Genomic DNA, 22,838 nt, shown 5'->3' on the forward strand with positions numbered 1-22,838 from the left:
AGATATTCGATACGCACGCTCTCTCTCCTCTAAAGAGTTGCATAACTAGATTATTTGTATTATTATATGACTAACCACCAAACTTTATTTGTCATTTATTAGGCGCAGCGTCTTAGTTGGTTTTTTCAGTTCATATGGCAAGATAAGTATGTCATGTCTTCATTACATTGACACACTCTCTCTCTTTCACACACACGTCATGTTCGATTTATTTTTATGGTTTGAAACGAAAAGCGTAAAATATTTGTGTTCATATTTAGGTTTTGCAGCTCGTTTCTTTTTTTTTTTTTCTTTGTTTGTTTGTTTTTAATTCCTATCCATTAATTCATGAAGTACTCAATGGAAATTCTTGTCTCTACTAGTCAAAACAAATTCTCGTTTTACTTCTGTTCCGCTTCGCTGGGTTTGTTTGCGGAGTGTTCTTTAGTTTGAATTGGTTTGTAGTTTTATGTATTTATATATACTGTATGAACAGTGCTGTTTTATCACAAAGTCGATATAAGCAACAAATAACTGTGACATGAAAATCGGAATGTTTGTACGAGTATTATACGAATCCGAAAGAAAAAAAAAAAAACAAGTCCCGTTCGGGTGAAATTTTCCTGATATTTAAACAATAAGATCATTTTGATAACCAGTGTGCTTTGATTCTTTCGGACTCTACAGTTCTCTATCTATTTATATCTACTTACTAGCCACCTAGCTCTGACAAAAATCATTTCAATAAAACAATCGAAATGCAACACAAAAATGGGAAAAGTTGCTGAGCCTAACTGCTAGGCTTAGTATAAGCAGCAGTTATTTTTCTCTTCAAATATTTTAAGCATCGGGCTCCTATTGCAAAATAGTTTCAAATAACTCTTTCTGAAATCTAAATTTGATTTTAAAATTAAATTGATATGTGATTAACATCATTTATTGCAGTACCGTCCCATCAGAGCAGTGAGGTCACGCTTTAACTACCTGGAGATAAAAGTATTCCTCAATTGTGTACTTTTTCGTGGTGATTTTTTGCAACGCCCTATATTTTGATGATCAGCAATGTTATTGCCATTCTACCTGCTTAACAAAATTAACAGAACACGTAAAAAATGTTGTGGTGTAATTCATGCAGCTTGCGATGAAGTGGGATAAAATTTATCTCGCTTCATCGCAATCGGACAGGTGTAAGGGACATTTATAGGAGTTTTATAAGAATTACCAAAAAAAGGTCACATTACAGAAGTCGATACAAGATGCTCGAAAATATGGTCACACGACATCAGTACGGCGTATGATTCGATTCAACGGCTAAACAGGCCTGACAGCGGTGAACCATGCACCAGCACCATATAAGGGTATCTACAGGATTCTGTGGCAACAAATCCCATTCTTCTACCAATGCAGACCTTAGCCCACCAAGGGACTGAGGAGTTGGTGTGCAATGTGACGCCCAAGGGCTTCCCACACATGTTTGATCGAATTTAAGTCTATGATCGTGCTGGCCACGGCAGTCTTTAGCTATCTTCAGTTTCAAGATATTCCTCCATCACTTGAGCTCTATGTGCAGTGGCGTTGTTTTGCATGAAAAGCAAATCTGAGCCAACCGCACCTTTTAAATCTCTGGCCTCCACAGAGTACTGTGCTTCACGAACAGAGTACACAACGCGGAGATGGAGGAAACCCCTGGTGCCGCTAGACAGCTAACACACTTTACACTTTACCTCTGCGCAGTTATGATACTCCTATCAAAAACATGAAACAAAAAAACCGACTCTACTGTAAGTGTCCCTTTCTCTGATGTTGGACGGATGGTACCGCATCCCTCGTTGTCTCCAGATGAAGTAACGTCTAGAATCTGTTTGTAGGCTAAAACGAGACTTATCAGAGAACAGGACTGCATTTGTCAGGTTGGTTATTGGAAGTTTAATGGCGCATCAGCATCTAAGGCTATCATGCGCCAACATTTGTCAGGGTTCCAAGTCACATGTTCATAGCACCAGGTTCGACGAACTCTGCGGTGTTTGGGGTTAGTGGGATTTGTATTTGCGTTTGTATGGCGAGCTCCACGGTTTCCCCAATAAAAGGGATTAGTGGGATACAAACCACTTGCTTCCTTGTGCAGAGTCCACTTGAATTGAGCCTTCTCAACACAATCCGGTCGGAAATATTTTCACCTGTGGCCGCAGCAACTTCAAGAGACAGTTCATGACAGGATATCGTAGGGTTCCGTCTTGCTGTTAAAGCCAGATAGCGGTCTGTTTTGGTTGAGGTATCCCTCGGGCATCCGTAGCCAGCTCTTCTTGTAATGGTTCCTGCCTACTGAAACTGCTTCCATAGTGCAGAGAGGACACTGCGTGACACATGAAGCCAACGTGCCACCTCCACCTGTAATTGCCCAGCTTCAAGTCGTCCAACTGCCCGCCATCTCAAAGAATCATCTAGACGACGATGACTTGCCATCCTAGGTACTAGATGTACTATCCCACCGAGAAAACAAAAAAAAAACAAAAAAAACGGAAATTAAGTGATGTGGTCGCAACCCGTGTTTTATAGGCATCAACAGTTTGCATAATACGACATCAACAGTTTGCATAATACGACATCAACAATATGCATAATACGATATCAACAATTTGCATAATAATTGTAATTATACAACAATTTGCATAATGCGCGGCTGTGTAAGATGGTGGATCGATTTTTATTGGATACTCGGAATTTGCATGCCATGATGCGTACTATATTAAATATTCGCTTCGGCGACACTGTTCACAATAAAATATTCGTGAAAACATTTAGTTATGTTAATTTTGTCGAACAGTGTAGTTAAGCTTATTATTTGCAAATAAGTCGTTGCTGCAGTGAGTGACATAATTAAATTATCGAGCAGTAGCTATGATATTTTATGGAAATATTATTACTTATTTGGCCTTGACGAGCATCTCTCAAGTACTAGAAAAGATTTTTCAGTAAAATTGTAAAATCAGAATTTTAAAAACAAATTGCAAATCGTAATTTCACGCTTAGAATTCTAGAGATTCAATATACCGTAGGCGCTTATTTTGTTACCTTCCTACGCAAAAATTACAATACTCGATACGTGTGTTAATCTCCAAATCATATAAGATTAAGAAGTTTCAGTATATTGTGTCTGTGACTGCATCTTTTCTTCGGTTGGTTTGTTGTAAGAAAAACTGGAGTTTTCGGAGATAAAATGCGACCTTTATCCGAATACTTCTCACGTTATGTAAAGAACGACTATAAAAATTCGCTCTTTCGAAAAAGGATTCGAACCCAGGCCTTTTCCACACTGTTCAGGAAGTATGTGATCATAATTCTACCCCAGGAGCTCACATCTGGTGAATATGAGCTTGGCACACCCAGGGTCCTGAGCTGGATATCATCATTCTTCTCTTTCTTGGTGATTTCTGTCTACTTTCTTTCTCTCTCTCTCTCTCTCTCTCTCTCTCTCTCTCTCTCTCAGGGTAAATCGGAATTTTTTTTGGCTGGTGCAGCATAAGCCTCAGGCTTCCTTACACCATATGCATAATAATAATAATAACTACCGTGCTAACTGAGAGGCTCCAATATGTCAATTCGAGGGTATAGTGTCAAACAACGTTAACTACAAAATCATTTTGTAGTTGATGTTTCTGTAATTAAGCAAAAAAAAAAAAAATTCATTTGACATTTTCTCGGTTTACCGGAAATGTACTTACAGCCTAAACTAACTTATACAGTACTAGAGCAGTGGTTTCAAACTTTTTTTAATAACGGCACTCCTAAGTAATTTATTTTATTTTGCGGCACCCCACTCAATTTTCTGCCTGTTTGATCCGATTCTCTCTCTGTATCATCTAGACGACGATGACTTGCCATCCTGGGTACTATATATATATATATATATAATATTAAAAAATATGTTATATGATATTTATTACAATAATATAATTATAAAAATAAATTACATTTCATAATACAAATTATATATATACAGTATATAATTTTATTCTTTATATAGAAGTACTAAGTAAACGTCAATTATAGATCACCATAAAATTAAAAAGATACTGTACACCATTTTATAATGAAATAAACATATAAATTAAAAAATAATAATAAGTTTAAGTAACTTAAACCCAAATTACGTGGTACCCCACGGAATGTTGTTGTGGCATCCTAAGGTGCCGCGGCACCCCGGTGAAAACCACTGTACTAGAAAGATACAATTCTATGGCATGATATGCACTGTTCTTTGTATAAAGTAAAACTAAAGTTATCGCATAAAGAAAATGCAATTTTGTAGTTAACGTTGTTTGACACTAAACCCTGGAATTATTGTGAGTAAATAAAATATATTAGTAATGTTCTGCATAGTAATATACTTTATATAAACAGTTAATTGCACACAGTTCACGTTCGAGACTGAAAAATCTCAAATCTCATTGCTGCACAACTTCATTTATTTATCATCTTTAATACGAGGAAAACACGGAACTGAGAAAATAATGCGACTCCTAAATTATTAACCATGGTAGTGATAGGCTTGTAATACATACAGACCTGTCGGAAAAGGACGGGAGGAAGGAAAGTGCGGCGTTATTTCAAATGTTCTGCTAGCGGTGAAGAATGTGGGGGGAATGTAATAAGAAACTGGTCTGGAGAGAAGAAAACTCCTCTAAAATGCAGTTAACAAAATAAACCCAGACGCCTGACGTGTCTGCTCAATGTTTGCATGTGTCAAGCTATGTTTACCCATGAAATCTGGAGTGCAAGTTGAATAATTTAAGGAGCGTAAACTGCTATTTAGAAAGCGAATTTTATTTAAGGCAAAATATTTAAAACATTTGGGATTTTTTAAGTTGCTTAGCGGATATAAATTCCAGGATGTTTTAAAGTATAAAATTAAAATTCTGCATCTCTATTTTGGTACATGTCAAACGTATCATTAGAGAAACAAGGCTCGCAAAGTTATTTATTACTTGCCAAGATGTATATTTTAATATACAGGAACTACCTCACTAAAAGTGACACTATGCAAACTGGAAATTTCGCAACCATTATTTTAATTTTGATTGACATCATGATCGATGTGCCTGGTTACCCACGTTCTTCAGTTCTATAAACTTTGCTTTCATGTTCAATTCCTGTTTGAAGCACTGAAGAAGAATTGTGTATACAGATTAAGAACGTTTGCATTCTGCACTTTTCGATTAAATTTTTTTTGAAAAATTCAGTTTTAACATACATAGTGAGTAGTACTTTACTAGAGAATCAATGAATAGTCATTTAAGAATCTTTCTGCTTCAAAAAATAGTATTTATCAAAACTAATATTCAGTTTAGTCAGGTTTAACTTTGATCTACAGTACATGTTTTTTTTTTTTTTTCACTAGTTATCTGCTTAATATAATTGACCTAGCTGCAAGAACCCATAAATAACAGCTATAGGCAACGGTAGGTAGACGATGCAACATTAAACCTTCTTAAAAATAAAAAAAAATAAATAAAATAAAACTAACCTGAATTCGGCCATTCTTTTCTCAGTCTAAACAAAGTAGCACAGAATGAAAGAGCATCTGTTTCTGATATTCCCACCTCCATATTTGACTTTAACCCAGTAATGAGGGACTTAAGGAGATTACCTTACCTCCACTTCGTTTCAAATAGCCAGACTCTTTCACAAGTGATTAATGAGCTTTTATTGCTTCTGACATCCGTCAACTAGGACTACCACGTCTACTGTGTGTGTAGCTCTTCTTTATTGCTGATGAATGGTCTAGAGCCTTTGCTTCAGTGTTCTCCCTTCCTGCCCATTCTGGTCTAACTAAATGCTAACATCTTCACACGTTAATCATTAAAATGACCTTTCTGACCTCATATTAATCTCAAGTTATGTAAGATGCGTCTTGAAATTATAAATAGCTGCGTATCATACGCAACTCAGGAATAACCATAAATGATTTCAAGAGAATTGATTATCAATAACCACTTCTTCGCTTTGGTGATCTCCATTTTTATTAAATAAAATACAGATGTTTAGTGTAACATTACCGACTTTCGTTTCTTCAGTTAACGGCTGTAAAATTACTGAACGTTTTGCAGAGGCGGGAAGTGTTTAATTTTTCAAACTGATTTCCACGAAACCATAGAGGTTCAACGAGATTTTTTAATGAGAGAGAGAAAGCTGATAACCGATTTCTGTGACTGAACTCATTCAGCAGTGGAAATAAATATACGCTAGTATCTAAAAAGTTAAAACAGTAATTAGACAATATGAGATATCAAGAAAAATATGTATTTGATGGAATTCTTTCACATATTTATGTGAAGAGTGTATTATAAGACTCAATTATACTGAGTTTGAAAAGAAATGTGCTTCATTTTCATTAATCATAATGTTGAAATAATTTCACAAAATTGAGGGGATGGCTCTTGACAATTCAGGTATTTCATGCTGACGCCAAACCGTTCTTACATCGAACTCTATGCTGTCTGTAAAGACTGATTAAAAAAAAAAAGCCTTGAGTTAATAAATCCCATTTCTCTATAAGAGCAGATCTTAGTGCATTGGGGATTCTGGGCAGGGTCGTGTTAAGGTGGATGCTTGGTAGCGACCATATCTAGGAGTCGCAACTCAAGGCTATATTGCACCATAATGGAACGGAACTCTCCCTGGCACAATGAATACGTTATTACTGGGAACTTTGCATGTGTTGTAATGTAGGTTAGCCGAGAAGCAGGATTTTCTGGTTTCCATTCGAGAGCTTAAAAGTAGTGACACCAACCTTGGTCTTGTAAGGAGGCTGACGTGCCTCTCCCTGAATCATCATAGACATGTTCAGTCGCATTTATTATTTGGCAGGCACATAGAATATCTTTACACTGAAGAAGTTTATTAAACCACCTGAGTCTTATGCAGAAGAGTATTACCATTAATTCAGGGCCTATAGATTCTGAAAAGCCTCATATAGAAATCTCGTCCCTGTGCTTTTTAGCAGTTAAGCCGCCTCACTTTAAGCTATGGAGATTTGTGCGGCCGTTCATTATGCCTCCCCCAGGCCACCGCGACGATAGTGGTCCCCGTCCCTGTAGCACGAGAGCATGTTTCACATTCTCCCCAGATGAGAACATGTGCGAATTTTCAGTCATGTAGAAAACTGTCTTGACTCCTCCAATTTGAGCACTAAAGTAGTGCTCGAATTTGGCGAGGCCCGACTGGGAAGGAGCTTTACGATGGGTTCGGCTCAATAATAAGTAATTAAATTTACTTCGTAAATTTAAGAACAAAGCATTTCAGTTTTTCGAAAAATTTCCTTTCCCAAAATATTTTGAGAAAAAATACACGTTTTCTTAATTAACAATTTCGTATTATCAACTGATGTTTTTCAATTATAATACTGTTATGAAGAGAATATCTACCCAATAATCCGGGCTCCAAACATTAATCTGCATCAAGTTATGTGGTGAGGATAACACGTAGGGAGGATCTGAGAGAAACGCATTGTTCTGACTTAGCCGAGTTGTCAGGAGTGTGAGTGCAGTAGCACGCGCTCTTTGAGGGGATACGGGGTTTAAGCCCGTGACTGTTAAATACGATTAATGTTTGTATTGATTGTAAATTCCACTGACCTGGTGGTCGTACCGGAGTATAAACAAGAACTTTTTTTTTTTTTTTTTTTCTTGTGGCCGCTGACTGCTCAAGAGCAATTCCTGGCTGCCATCTTTTGTCATCTCGCTGTTGGTGTCAGATAGTGGTCATTATATAATGTTGTTACTTATGGCCGACGCCTCAAATTTGATTTAGAGAAAAATTGAACTTCCTTTTGTTTCTAGATGTTACCAAGGCCAGATTTACCGAGGCACAGTAGCGCAGTTGCTCCAGGGGCCCAAAGTTCGCAGGGGATCCGAAACAGTGGAATTACTATTTTTAAGAGGATTCCTCCGCTACCTTATTTTTAGGGCCTTTAAAATGCACCAGGGTCCCGTTTACCTAATCCCGCACTTATTAAATTAAAGACAGACCTTGAAGCGTCTGTCCCTGACAAGTTTAAGATTATGGCCATCTTACCTTGCAACTGTTCTGCCATCATCGATAGCTATCAGCTGCCCTGAATCTAGAAAGCGTCTGCTTAGCTTTATACAAAAAGAGTAAACCTAATCAGATGTATTATATACCGTGTTACATTATAAATGAGCGGTGATTCTTTGCATGTTCAAGAACTTAAAATCGTATTCTGACATCATATTCAGTTTCATCAGCAGTTACTCCAGGGCTAGGTTTACATTCATATTAAAAGTGCGTAATTGTGTTATTGGACACCAGTGTACTATTTTTTTTTCTTCCAAATCTGTTAGTGCAATTTTTTTTAATGCTAGTATGTCTTTTAATACTAGAAAATCTAGTCTGCTACGCTGACAAATTTCCTTATACAGTAACTATTCTTTCCCAATTCAAAATACAACAGTTCAAATCGTTTTAACTCATTCGGAATTTTGCAAGGTAAACCTTTTTTTTTTTTTTTTTTTTTTGGTTGTCATTACATGTATTTGGAAATTTGATTTCCTCCCTACAGTGGCACCTACGAAACTATTAAAATAAAATGGCACAAATAAAAGCGTTTAATTAACAAATGCACAATTTATTACACACTTGTCTACAGAACTAAGGACGGATTGGGCCACCAGGATACCGGAAAATCCCCCTCCTTTGTTCGTGAGCACTAAGTCACAAGACCTATTAAATATATACTTTCGCAAATTTTAAACATTATTTTAAGTTAGTCTTTAATTTATGAACAAAATTCTTGTAAAAATATATAAATTTATTACGTTTTTTTGTGTATTTTTTGCCATCCGACTGTTTTGGTAATACGTTGTTCACACGGTTTATTGTGTACTATGTCTGAGTGTGTCACAAATTGATTTGTGACACACTCAGACATAATACACAATAAACTGAAAAATCCGAAGTTGCTGAATAACCTTATAAAGAACTCTATGAAAAAATTAAACGAAAGATAAGCGACTTTCAATCTCGCAGTTTTACCTCCACTGCGTTTACCTCCTCTATATCTAGCTCTTCCGTCACTAAATCACCCCTATTACCTCCCAGAGCGTCAAGCTCGTATAGAGGGCTGGATCAGCCATTACGCAAAACACGCAAGTGCATGGGGCCCCCAGGTGACAGAGAAAGACCAATGGTTGACCGACTGTTGGCGTTAGGGCAACAGGTGCACGCATAATGGTCCTCGCTCAATAAAGTCTTATATAGTGAATATACGGTCACTTTCTGAATTACATTAAACAACTCTGCTTAAAATTATATTTTATTACAGTACGATCTTCGTTTTTTTTTTTTTTCTTTTTTTCTGATCAAATGTACAAATGGATGAATGATGATATTATTTACAAACCTCAGGGGCTCACATCTGGTGAGTATTGGCTTGGCACAACCTGGGTACTGAGCTGGATATTATCATTCTTCTATTTCTGAATCTCTCTCTCTCTCTCTCAGGGGTAACTCAGGAATATATATATATATATATATATTATATATATATATATATATATATATATATATATTTTTTTTTTTTTTTTTTTTGTCTGGTGCAGCAAAAGCCTCAGGCTTCCTTGCACCATATGGCTAATAATAATAATATTAAAATAAATGTAAATTAAAATTATTTACATTTATTTTACTTATGCTTCACGTAAGAATCGCTGGGTTAGGTCTTACATGAAAAACCAGCACAGTGGTTAAATAGCTAAAAATGGCTCACAAAGTCGCCGACTGTCGAACAGCTGACTAACCTTTGCTCTTCAGAAAGACATCTCCTTTCGCCATAGATCGATTACAACTGCCCAAAACAGGTATCTATATTGTAAAAACAACTGCATTATACTTCACTGTCGACTCATTTCAAACTGGTTGGAGTGTGCTTATTGTATGTCCATGAAGTAACGGCTGTTTTTTTTTTTTTTTTTTTTTTTTCCGTTTATGGTGCAGTGGGCGAGTTGAAAGCGCAGTGATGTGAGAAAGTGTGAGGAGAAAAAGAGGTGTTGCTGTTTGTCGCGAGTTCGTTTGTGTTGCCTGAGCGGTCTATGCAATTTTGGACAACACAGAAAATTTTTTTATTAATTTAATTTTTATAACAAAGCTTACATTTGTTGCACGTACTTCTGTGAATTACAATAATGTTTAATAACCAACTTATTAGCATCCTCCTTTTCTTCTAACTCTTCTATTGACGATTTTGGTAAACTCGCTCCTAGCATTCCCAGCACAGTCCACTCAGTACCTCCTGTGGTCTTCCGTCAAAGGATCTCAGAAGAATATTAAACGATCTTGATGCCAAGAACTTTCCAGGCCCTGATACCATTTCTCCCACTTGTTCTCAAAACCTGTGCTCCTGTTTTGTATTATCTTTTTATAAAAAAAAAAAAAAATTGGAACAATTGCCTCACCAAAATGATAATGGAGATTTTGAAAAATCTGAGAGGCTCTTTCTTCTCTTACTAAACTGAAGCAAGACAAAAGAAAATGGCTTATACGCAAATGTATAGCGGCTTGTTTATACTGTAAACTTTACGGCAACAAGAATTCAAAAGATGCTTTATTGGTAGGATATAACGACTGCAGTAATACTGCTCAATATTTTTCAGGCCATTAAAGAAATTCTGACCATATTACTGCAAGAACTGTATTTTCTAGTTGTAGAACAAGTCAGTATCGATTGGATAAACATTTAAAGAAACAAAATGACGATGATGAGAAAAGTTATTTGCGAAAGTTCTTCAAAGGATAATTTAAGTCATTAATTTCCTTGTCCAAAATAACTTGCCTTTCATGGAAATGCAGAAAACATGGAAGACTGAAGTTTGTTTTCAGGTGCTATAAGTCTCCTTGGAAAATTTAATTCATTCGTGGAGCGGCATATCATGGGAAAGGTAAAGTTCCTTATTTTTCTAAAACTCTATGAATAATCGAAAAATATATGGTCAGAAATATATAAATATGATAAAGAAATATAAATATGATAAAGAAAAATAAATATTTCTCAATTAACTATACTCTTGATTGCCCAAATGAAGATCAGCTCTGTTTAATCTTCATTTGAAAATAGGAAAGGAACTAGTAAGACAACTCTATGGTTCAGACGTTAACCAAGCGAAAGAAAGAAAACTGTAAAGAAAGAAGCTCTTTGATGAAACAAAACTGTCTGAAAAATGACGTTGATTTTTCAGGAAATGTGTATTCTGGTTTCCAAGTGAACACTTTCTATACAATATTGGATACTCTGAGCGTATGTCTCGAAGAACATAATGTAAATTATAAAATATTAATTAACGTGTTCGCATTTCTGTGGGATGAACAAGCTTCAGTAGTTGAGTTTGTTTAAATTTATCGGGAAAATGTTGATGAAAATTGTTTGACTGAACAGTAACTGCAGTTTAATTCCTTCAAGGATATATTGTTTCCAGATGATAAACTTCATTGCGTTGTTAGCTGATTCGTAAATAATTGTAGTTCTCAGTGAACTATAATTATTTTAGTGTTAGCAATGCTCACATGGTGCAAGGAAGCCTATGGCTGATGCGACACCAGCCAAAAAATAAAATAAAATAATAAAAAAAAAAATAAATAATAATAAGAAGAAGAAATTTAAAAAAAATTAATAAGAGAAAAAGAAATAGACAACCTATGCCTTTCCCTCCTCCCGTAGGTAATTATCCAGCTAACCTTTGAATTTCCCCCAAACTGTCTGCCTCTAACACCCATGTAGGTAACTTGTTCCAGTAATTTATAACTCGCTGGCTAAAATAAAATTTCCTACAATCCAGTCTAAACATCTCCCCTCCCCCCGTAGCTTGAAATTATGACCCTTAGTTCTAGAATCATTCATAACCGAGAAAATTTCGTCCTCATTTAGTTTACTTGTGCCTCTCAGACCCTTAAACACCTCAATCAAGTCTCCTCTAAGGTGCCAAGTTTCCAAGCTCTGCAACCCACATATTCGAAGTCCTTCCTCATATCGACGCCCTTTCACCAGGCGAGTTACCCGTCTTTGAATCCTTTCAAGAAGCATAATGTCTTTCTTTAGGTGCGGTCTCCATACTTGAACACAGTATTCCAAGTGTGGTCTTATATAATGGGATTATGACTTCCTTATCTCACTAGCGATTGTTCGATAAATCATTGATAGGACACCGTGAGCCTTCTTTGCAGCCTGTCTACAGTGATCGGAGAACTTCACGTCTGACCGTATCGTAACACCTAAGTCCCTTTCCTCCACTACCGGCTTTAGTTCAACTCTGCCAAGTGTATAAGTATTTTGAGGTTACTGTTCCCCAGGTGCAATACCTTACACTTTGCTGGATTAAAGCATAGCTGCCATTTTTCTGACCATCCCTGAAGTCTATCTAGGTCACTCTGAAGAAGCTCTGCTTGGCGGTGATCATTAACTACTCTACCAATCTTTACATCATCTGCAAATTTAGACATCATACCCTCTATCCCTTCATCGATGTCATTTATGAAACAACAGTGGTCCTAATACTGATCCTTAGAGATCAACCCAATCTGAGGAATTACCCATTTATCAAAACCCTCTGCCTCCTACCCTGATCATAACCCCATAATTCTCTCTGTGCAAATAGAAATGCCCATCACTTCTGGAAGGAAAGTTACAACCAAAACAATTACAGCGCCCAAATACCTCAATCCTGAAAAGTGTGTTTATGCGGTTCAAGCAGTCCCATGGGATATCCTTGAAAATTGCGACCCCGAACTCGGAATTGACCTGATGACAAGATGGATAGCCACTGTTTCTCTCTATGCTGCAACGAAAAAACTAACCATCACAGAGCATTCAAAGGCCAGGTGGAATCCAAAAGTCTCTGAAAGCTTCCACATTAAACAGAACATGCACAAAAAGTGGAAAAACTCCGGCTCACCCGCGGACAGTACTGCTTTCTCCCGAGCTAGGGCGCTTTTTATTAGGAACAAGAGGGAGGCGATAAAACTTCACCTAGAGAATACCATAAATAAGGGGAAGCCCTTCCATAGAAGCCAATCAAAAGACGCCATGACTTACTTAATTTGGGCAGTTGGCTCGACCACATAAGTAGGTTCGCCGCTCAGCCAGAACCACTACACCAATGGAATTCCTAACCAATCCGATTTCAACAGACCCTTAACTTCAGTTCACCTCACCAAATACGAGATGACCGACACAATAAATAGCTTAGCACCTACGGCCGCATCCGGTGCCGACGGAATTCCTTAGTTTATTCTGAAATGCCTTAATACATTTGTTGTTGATCCTATCCTGTCGTTATTTAAGAAGATCCTTAATCAAAAAATTTCCCTCCTATGTGGTATGCCTATCTAGTTAGACCGCTGCCGAAAATACGCTCTGCTTTTCAGCCCAGTCACTTCCGTCCAATTTCTTCTGCATCAAGCCTATTAAAGCTCTTTGAGAAATCCCTTCTAAGAACGTTAACCACCCAAATTATGCCACAACAGCTACCGCAGATCCACTATCTGCCCGGTCAAGATCCACCGCTACAAATCTAGTCTCCACCACTACCAAGATCCTCGAAGCATTTCAGCACTGTTCTGAAATCACCGTTACGTATTGTGGGGGGGGGATTAAAATGGTCTTTTATATATATATATGTGCCTTTTGTTTTCTTTAATTTATTTAATCTTAAATATTCTTATTTTAGTTCCCTATTATTTATATAGACCTCTTTTTCTTACACCCCCACTTACGCATCTGACTTAGACTTCATAGAAGAATTCAGGTTCAAGGGAACTTCTCTATTACGTATAATTCCCTGCGGAAAGGCTGAGTGTTCAAGAATGACAAAAACACACATTAATTTATAACATAACATAGTTTATTTACATATAAATATACAACGTGAGATACAACTGAACTAGATAGCATGTAATATGACATACAAAGTTAAATCAAAGATACCTTGTATATATTAATCTTATTCCTGTTTCCCTTCACTAGCTAATCTGAGTTGACCATTATATGAAAACACTTGATTCAATCTTCTTTTCCTAACTAACTCCTAATACTTATACATTCACTATGCCTATTTCACTTACTCCTGGATACAATTCTATTTCATATATTAACAATCAAATATGCTACTTTCATCATTATGCTCTGTGTTCTCACCATTCTATTACAATATACTTGTAGACCAATCTTAACCTTCCTAAAGTCTCTATTTTTTTATTAGTCTTTCTGATAAACCAACAAATCTTCATCAGTAAAACACATGTTCAAAGTTGCTCATATAACTCAATCATCTATCTTTAAAACATATTCAAAGTTGCTCATATACCTCAATTATCTATCATTACAACATATTCAGAGTTGCTCATATAACTCAATTATCTATCCTTGAAACATATTCAGAGTTGCTCATATAACTCAATTATCTATCCTTAAAACATACTCAGAGTCTCTCTTTATAAACCTTACAACCCTTCTAATACATTATAGCTATTTGTACATCAATTTCATCTGTTACTCATTCCTTTGTTCCCCTTGCATTTTACATTAACCCTTTTTTAACATAATAACTGTGTTAGTACAGTATATATAATTTACTTCAGAGATAATTTATCTATCATTTTACTTTCTAGTGCTACCCCTTTTTAATTAATTACTATACTGTTTCACTAACAGTCCTTCTTGTTAACTTACAGTACTTAATATATCTCTCACCTACTTCTATCTTTTTCCTTTCCTTTCCGGGGAGGTTTCAAGCTTCCATCTTAGGCTCTCCAAGCTGTCTTCTAAGGCTTTCCTTCATCTTATTTCTCCTGAATCTGCTACAGATAATTTTCTGGAACTCTTGGTTGCATGGGTCTGGCGTCCTTTCTCCATCCTGATCGGGCTACTAATTTTTTTTGGCTTCGCTGCGTCTAATAGGGCTGGCACTTTGCCCTCACCACCTGTTAGTTTCGATACAGGGACTGCTTCCTACTGTCTGGGACATTAAAAGGGGCTTCCTTCTTCTCATCGAGCTACTAATTCCGCGCTTTCGCTCCTTCTCTCGAGCTACAACTCCGCGTTTTCGCTCCTTCTCTCGAGCTACTAACTCTGCGTTTTCGCTCCTTCTCTCGAGCTACTAACTCCGCGTTTTCGCTCCTTCTCTCGAGCTACTAATTCTGCGGATATCGCTCCTTCTCTCTCCACCTTATTAAAACTTATTCACAAGAAGAAAACTCACAGGGCATCTCGCACTAACTCCTTCTCTACTCCACTTTTTACAGCTCATTCACAAAGAGAAAGCTCCTCCGCTCCACCTATTAAGAACTTCTTATTAAAATAAGAAAACTCACTCAACTCAGTGCTCTTCTATCTTGTATAAAAAAAAACACCAACGAAAACTCAACTCTGTCTTTGACTAACTCATATTCACAAAATGCCAACAAAACTCAACTCAGTGTCTCCTAACTCATCTTCACAAAACACCAACAAAAACTCAACTCAGTGCTCCTAACTCATTTCCATAAACACCCACATAAAACTCAACTCAGGGTTCAGTGTCTCTCTCCCCCCGTTCACTCACATTTTGTTCATCTGAATTACGTACCGCACCTATATGTCAGGCCAACCCTTGTTCTGAGTCTTAACCAATCTTTCTCATTTTATGAAACTTTCATTCTGTCCTATTCGTCCATTTTAATTTTTCTCAAGCTGCCTCTTCAGTACTGTATCCAACTCCCCATTTTAATCTCACCCGAGCATTTGTCCCGTATTTACTACCCGTCTCTTCTCCAGGTGTCACCGATCAAAGGAATGTCCCGACAAACTCAGTCCTTTGCCGTATTGTTCTTTCGGAGCCATAATTATTCACACGTACTCGCCAATAGCCGCTGCTACCTGTTTCCATTGTTTTCGTGCGACCTGTGTGCTGGGAGCTGAAGTGCACCCCCTATTGCCAATAGCCTTTGTAAAGCTTACCGCTCCCTTCTCTATTACCTTGTCTAATTAAATCCCTAGTGAGTGACCCATTATCTAAATTATATTTGCGACTAGTAATGTTTTGCTGCCCCATATTGCTATATCAGAAGCTTTACTTCAAATTAATCTCACTTTTGTATAAAATATTTTTCTTGGATATCGATATTTTTCAGTATATCGATGTCCAGGCAGCATTTAATTCCATATCCATTCACGCGTTGGCAAGGCTACGTGAGTATTACCTCATTGGTGGAGGCGTGTTCTGGTTTATTCAGATAATGCTTGAGAACAGGACCATTATTGTTCGCGATGGTAATCTGCGTTACACCAGGACTATTACAGCTGGAGTCCCACAAGTCGGGGTCCTATCTGGAATCTTGTTCTCAGCTGTTCTCGTGCCGTTCGTAACGCGCCGAACTGATATCATAACCTTTGCTGATGACATAACACTGTTTATTCCCATCAGCCCTGGAGACACTGCTGAATACATCAATGCCTTAATCCTTCAGAAAATTCTGGATCTTGAGGCCTTCCTCTCTGGTTTCGGACTTCACATCAATCCTGAGAAGTCGAAACAATTGACTTTCTCGCTCAAACGGAACCCAACAATAGTGCAACCCATTTTAAGAGGATTCGCGATTGCTGCCATCCAACAACATCTGGGCATTATTTTTGAACAAAAGCTCTCCTTTCTACCGCACATAGACTACCTGCAAATAAAGTTCTGTCGACTCCGGTGGATAATTAAACAACTTATGCACGTCCATGACCACGCTATTGGGTGCAGATATATTATGACATGTGTTTATGGCGCCGAAGTCTGGACTTCAACTGCTACGACCCATCTTTATATGGAAATTTCGGCTTCCCCCTGTACCAAGGAGTACCCAGATGGCGGCAGTTCTCAACCTGTGACGTCTTCCTGCCCCATCATTCACGAGAGAAGACTCGTCTTTGCCGTCAAAATGATGGTCAGCATTATTTCAGTACCAGATTTCTGTGCTAAGTGCGGATGGAGGATTGAATTGGCCTTAGGGCCAATCCAATCCTTCAGGCCATTCCAAACAGGTTAAAGTTATCTGATCGGTTCTTACCTGTGCAAATGCTGCAGGACATACACTCCTTGGACGGCGACCTCTACAAGTTCGCAGTTGATAAGAAATATAGGCAGAACGTACTCGATCGACTTCCTGCCCAGGATCATGTCACAGGACATTAGAACCTGCTCCCGAGGACCTGTCCATCATTGCCATGGATCCATCGCTCCAGTGTTCAAACCTTTCTGGAGTCATAATGCTGTTTTTTTTTTTTTTTCCATCTTTGTTTATTATGTTGTGTAATTTCTTTTATATAAATCCCTCTGCCTTGTAGCCGTGAAGGGAGTTGTATACAACAATTTGCCTTCTGTATATAATAAAGAGTCCTTCTATTATACCTTTGCTTCCAACTATCTCACACCATACAGATTCTATACTAGCATGCGAAACGTCTGAATCCGGGAAGGCTTTCGTCGCGCTCAGGCTGCTTTTGATAAGAAGCATGACTCCATCACCTCTTCTATCTTCCCTATTCTTTCTATATATATATTATACATACCATACTGAAACTCATCATCCCCTATCTCCGGGTGGCACCACGTTTCCGTAAGCCCTGTTATGTCAACGTTACTTGTCCTAACCAGCAGTTCGAATTCACTCATTTTATTGACGCCACTTTTGATATTACTGTATAAACAATTTACGAATATTGAGATTGTATTAAGAATATATTTATATTTACCCGTCTGTCATTCAGAATCAGAGAGAGATCATTTTAAAACAAAACTGAAATTAATAGAGAATTATATAAGACTAATTTGGACTGAAAACAGACGCTCAAACACAAATATTTTTATACATATAATTTACCCTATTAATTTTGTATAATTCTGTTGTTTAAAAAAAAATTGTGTTTCTGTATTTTTTGAATCGCCTGAAAACATCATCCCCTGCTTTATTTCATTTCATGTTGACCTCCCCCTAAGGAACCCCTTCTCTATAATAAACCAATTTCTTAAACCACGCTAAAACTGGAAAAAAAAAAAAAAAAAAAACTATTTCATCAACGAATAAAATATATTCAAGCTGTGCGCTGGTTTTCCATCTGACACTTATAAAGTAGACAAAACAATGTCTACTCTTTAAAGTGTTCTCTCAAAAAATATATTGAAGAAAGTAGAGTAAACGTTAATTACACCCATTGCAGTTCCGCAAACTGAGCACTTTTTCGTTTAGCACATGCTTAACCTTTCCTCCTCCAGTCCTTTCGGGAAAACAGTACAGTATTAGTAATGCATGTAAAGCGGCCTGCTGTCCGCCTAGCGACCCCCCCCCCCTCCTCCCCTACCACTACTCTCTCTCTCGGACATTTCCGGCATAAAAAAATTTAAAAAATCAATCCCTCCCGGTTAGAATTTTATCAAGAAAGAGGAGGCAAGTTGTTGGCCACGTCATTTTCAATGCAAAATAATTAGCTTGAAATCTCTGCCTCTGTCATTTTCGCAGAAGTTATTGCAAGCACATCTGTTTAAAACTTTTTGAGTTTTTTTTTTTTTTTTTTTGCTATTAGATATTATGAAGATGGTGGACCACTGGTTTTCCGGTAACACGTGTACAGAAACATCTCATGCTACATGACCGTGGGATATATGTGGGAGGAGAAACCTTGAAAGCGAACTCTTCCTGTAGCTTATGAAATGCTAATAGTTTTAATAGTATCGTATATTGGGATTAAGTGACTTATCTGGAATCTCCTAGCTTCTCGTAACAAAATATATTAGCTCTAATACAAGAGATTTAAAAGCAGCCAGTCATTATCCGTATTAGTTACGGACCAATTCATAAACAAGTTCACCAATTCCGTTTTACAAGAAACTTCTTCAGTGATTTTCTCCTTTGAATGATTCTCTAAAAGAAAGTTAGCATTTTTACTGTTTAAACTTTTCGGGTGTATTTCTTTAGTGCGAGAGCACACAGAGAAATAATTCCCTTTTGTTCTGGGTTCAAGAGATTCTCTCAGTTTCCTCACAAAACGACCGGCATTGCGTTTTAGTTATTTGGTACCTTTCAAATGAAATTTATTGTAACTCGAGCGATTAACCGCTATCTCTCGAAACAATCTATGATTATGAATGGTTCTCCTACTTAAAATATTTACAATAAATAGTTATGATATTCCTAGATTTAAAAAAAAAAATTAATGTGGAACTCTGAGGTAATGATAACACAATTCTAAGATAGGTAGTTGTTAAACGGAGAATTTAGATTTTTTGCGCAGTCACTATGATGGCCAGCGCCTACATTACTGCGCCAAAGTTAGAATAGAAGAGTGGAATCTTTCATTGCAGTATAAGATGTATACAGTTAATCTCATCACGGCATGATAATGCCAGGGTTTAAAAATACATATATAATTAAATAATTACAATAAACAAACCTGGCTGGGGCCGTGCCGAGTCATTTTAGTACCTGAGGCAAGAATGAAAAATTTCGCCCTCCTGTTAATCATGGCAACGTTGGAAATTATTTAATCTTTCCTTTGATTAAAAGATTAAAATCCCTCAGATTAAAAGGTGAAAGGGACTTTCACCTTTTAATCTGAGGCAAGAGCCTCGTGCGCCTCACCCTCGGCACGGCCCTGAACCTGGCCTTGATATATTCTTGTAGTATTAGAAGGGACACATTGCTGTCGTATTCTTATAGAGAACTTTGTGACATTTTACACTGCTCTGAGTCCTGGCGGTGTCCTAAACCTGGTCGAGGGTAACAAGTGTAGGTGGCGATTGGCATCTCAAGAACACGTCTATGGTGTTCACAATGCCTTGGAAAGCCGAACTCCCCCCCTCCCCTTTCCCCTCTGGTGAGGCATGGGCATGCCTCACTGACCAACTGGGGGCACCTCCTCTATCGCTTCCACATTTCTATCTTTATCCCCCAGTCTTCTGTCTCCCTTCCTACTCTATCTATATACAACGCGAACGCCCCACACACTAAATTTAACAACACTCAAAATAATCTTCGCCCAGTCTCGGCCTATCCATCTAGGTAATATCAAACGCCCCCAGCGGTGTGTACGGACATACAACGTATGTGTATGCAGACAAGCGAAATGAGTATATACATGTGTATATACACATACATATTATGATTTTTTTTTTTTAAGGTCCTAGCCGCCGAAATCTCAGGAAACTAAGCGGCAGGACCTGCCAGAGTAACTAAGTGTACTGGGTTTCTGGTCTGCCTCCACGGGGCGAAGGTGGGGCAACGTTGGGCTCCAGCAGGGGCCCAGCGGCTAAATGACCAGATGAACAATGGTACATGACATTACACATGTACAATACCCACACTTTTAAATCTCTGGCATTCCCAGCAAACTGGTACACCCACAATGAAAGCAACGCGGAGATGGGGGAAACCCCTGGTGCCGCATGACATCAATATACCTTACACCTTACACACCTTAGCAAGGAAATGTGCTGTTGACTGGGACGTGGCGTTTGTAACTTATTAGTTTGGCGAGGATTTCCTGTTTGTATTTCTTGTTGTCTACCACTTCTTGGAGGTCTCCGTCGACCTCTTGGAGTGAGGACAGCATATGCATAGATAAGAATCTACGAGTAAGTGATAGCGGGTTATGGTTTGCTAATAGCTATGCTGTTGATCGGAGATAAGGCGGAGGAATTCGCCAATAGCATTGATCCCAAAAATTTAGCTCTGTTATTTTACTCTTGGCCATGTTGATTGTGAACCTTCTTTTCCCAATGTAAGACCGCAACTTGCGAGGTTGAAGGATATCTGCTAATTGCATTGCTCTGAGAGCTGGGGGAGTGTGGAGCTTGGTGTTGGCCTATTTTAACACCAGCCAGAATTTTGCGGCATAGGTTTTTTTTTTAGTTGGCTTCTGCAGCCAGGCCCATAGGAGAATCGGGTACAGATTGGACACGATATATATTTTTAGCAGTTGTGGGTCAGTGGTGTCAAGAAGCTGTTTGCTTGGTGACACACCGCAGAGAAGTCAGCCTTGAATGTATCCGTGTAATGTGCTCGGTGAATGATAGCTTGGAATTAAATAGGAATCCTAAAGCCTTGTATGTTTGAACACTTGGAACTGGGCCGACCGGGCTAGCCGAGTGGGTAAAGTACCTGCCCGGCAACCCAAAGGTCGCGGGTTCGATTCCCGCCTCGGGCTTGGATCAAAGTACTGCAACAACCTTGGGAGGTGCAATATGGCCACAGAAGCCGATGCGCCAACAACTACCAAATCAAAAAAAAACAAAAAAAAACTTGGAACTGAGGAGGCGTTGAGCGCAGCGTTGACGCGTTGTTGGACTGGACTTTACCGAGATGATCTATGCCGATCTTATGGGATTGATTTAGAGGTTGAAGGTGTTGAGATAGTCTGCTAGATCCTGTAGTTGATTTGTTGAATGGTTTTCGCTGACGAGTCGGATGGTGATATCCTAGTAAGGAGCATAACATTGTCATCATATATCCAATTGCATTTGTTGGTCACAAATGGCACTATGATTGCCGTAAAGAGAACACTGGACAGGACCCCACCTTAAGGCATTCCGGAAGTTATATGTGTGATGGTTTTTCTTCCAACCTTTAGGACGATATTCCTCTTGGTTGGGAGAGCTTCTACAACCAGAGAATCACCGTCGAAATTGAATTAGCCTTGTAAGAGCCGTAGCAGTTGGGATATATAGATGACATCAAACGCTGAGTGAATGTCAAAGTTGATGAGAGTGAAATTTGCTAATAACAAATTCCATCGTCGTCAGCACGTGACCGATAAGTTTTATGGGGATGACAAGCTGCCGTAATGACGTCGGTAAAAGTTTTATTTATAGAGCCTTATATCTGCAAGAAAAGTGGATCCTTTTCATTTTCAAGTAACTATAATTAAAAAAGTGAAAATAAACCATCTATCCACTTAGCCATTCAAAAATATCAGCTGTACTCGTTTGTTAATTATTTTACGTTGGTCCGTACTTCGTAGCAGAAGTAAATTCCTTAATTCCATTGCGATAAACAATCTGAAATTTGATATCGTATATACACCTTAAAACTGTGAAACTAGATCTTCCTCACACCCTTAACAAGCCCCAGTATCTGTGAAATGGGGTACAAACTTACCAATATGTTCGCATCGATGTCATAAAGATTTCTTCGCGATAAGTATAATGTGAAAAAAAAAAAAGGTGAGGAATTTTTCCCATTCTTGGGAGATCAATTGTAGTTAGAGAGTAAAACGAGGTTTTTTTTTTTTTTTTTTGCATTATATTATTAGTTTAATAGTTCTCTTATAGGGTTATATAACGGTTTTCCAACCTACTATTTTCTTGGTTTTAGGTGGGAGGGGGAGAAATTTATATTATATTTTTTTTTATTATTATTTGTAAGCATTATGCTAATTTTAACTTATATAATGATAAAGAGCACTGAAAGGTTTTTATTATCCTGAAAAACTGTCTAGCCGGTCCGCGACAATAAAAACCACATTCCACAGATGATACCATCAAGACTGCAAAACTGTATTAGGTTTCAAAGAAACCGCCGGTAGGGCCATTAGCGACGCCGGGTGTCTCTTAAGAAGATAACATGAAATAGCATTAATAATATTATTATTTAAAAATATTGATAACAGTCTTCTTCTTCTTCTTCTTCTTCTTCTTATTATTATTATTATTATTATTATTATTATTATTATTATTATTCATATAGTGCAAGAAAGCCCGAGATTTATGCTGCACCAGTCAAAAAAAAAAAAAAAATTCTTGCGTTACCCTGAGAGAGAGAGAGAGAGAGAGAGAGAAGTA

The 22,838-nt window shown here is 37.8% G+C and overlaps 1 protein-coding gene across 2 annotated transcripts in view; it reads right to left on the reverse strand.

Annotated features, from left to right (window-relative positions):
* LOC150077096 (papilin-like) overlaps window positions 1–22,838 on the reverse strand; it is a 724,323-nt gene that overhangs the window by 691,894 nt on the left and 9,591 nt on the right. The window contains exon 1 of one of the 2 annotated variants that reach the window (XM_090386253.1): window positions 5,504–5,525. The exons of the other annotated variant lie outside the window; for it this stretch is intronic. Coding sequence (XP_090242379.1) covers window positions 5,504–5,517 — 14 coding nt within the window. The 5' untranslated portion in view covers window positions 5,518–5,525. Of the gene's footprint in view, window positions 1–5,503; window positions 5,526–22,838 lie in introns of those variants that run through there. 2 annotated transcript variants of the gene reach the window in all.

The sequence above is a fragment of the Mastigoproctus giganteus genome, chromosome 12 (assembly GCF_048544385.1).
Source record: "Mastigoproctus giganteus isolate SK-2022 chromosome 12, ASM4854438v1, whole genome shotgun sequence".
Taxonomy (NCBI): Eukaryota; Metazoa; Arthropoda; class Arachnida; order Uropygi; family Thelyphonidae; genus Mastigoproctus; species Mastigoproctus giganteus.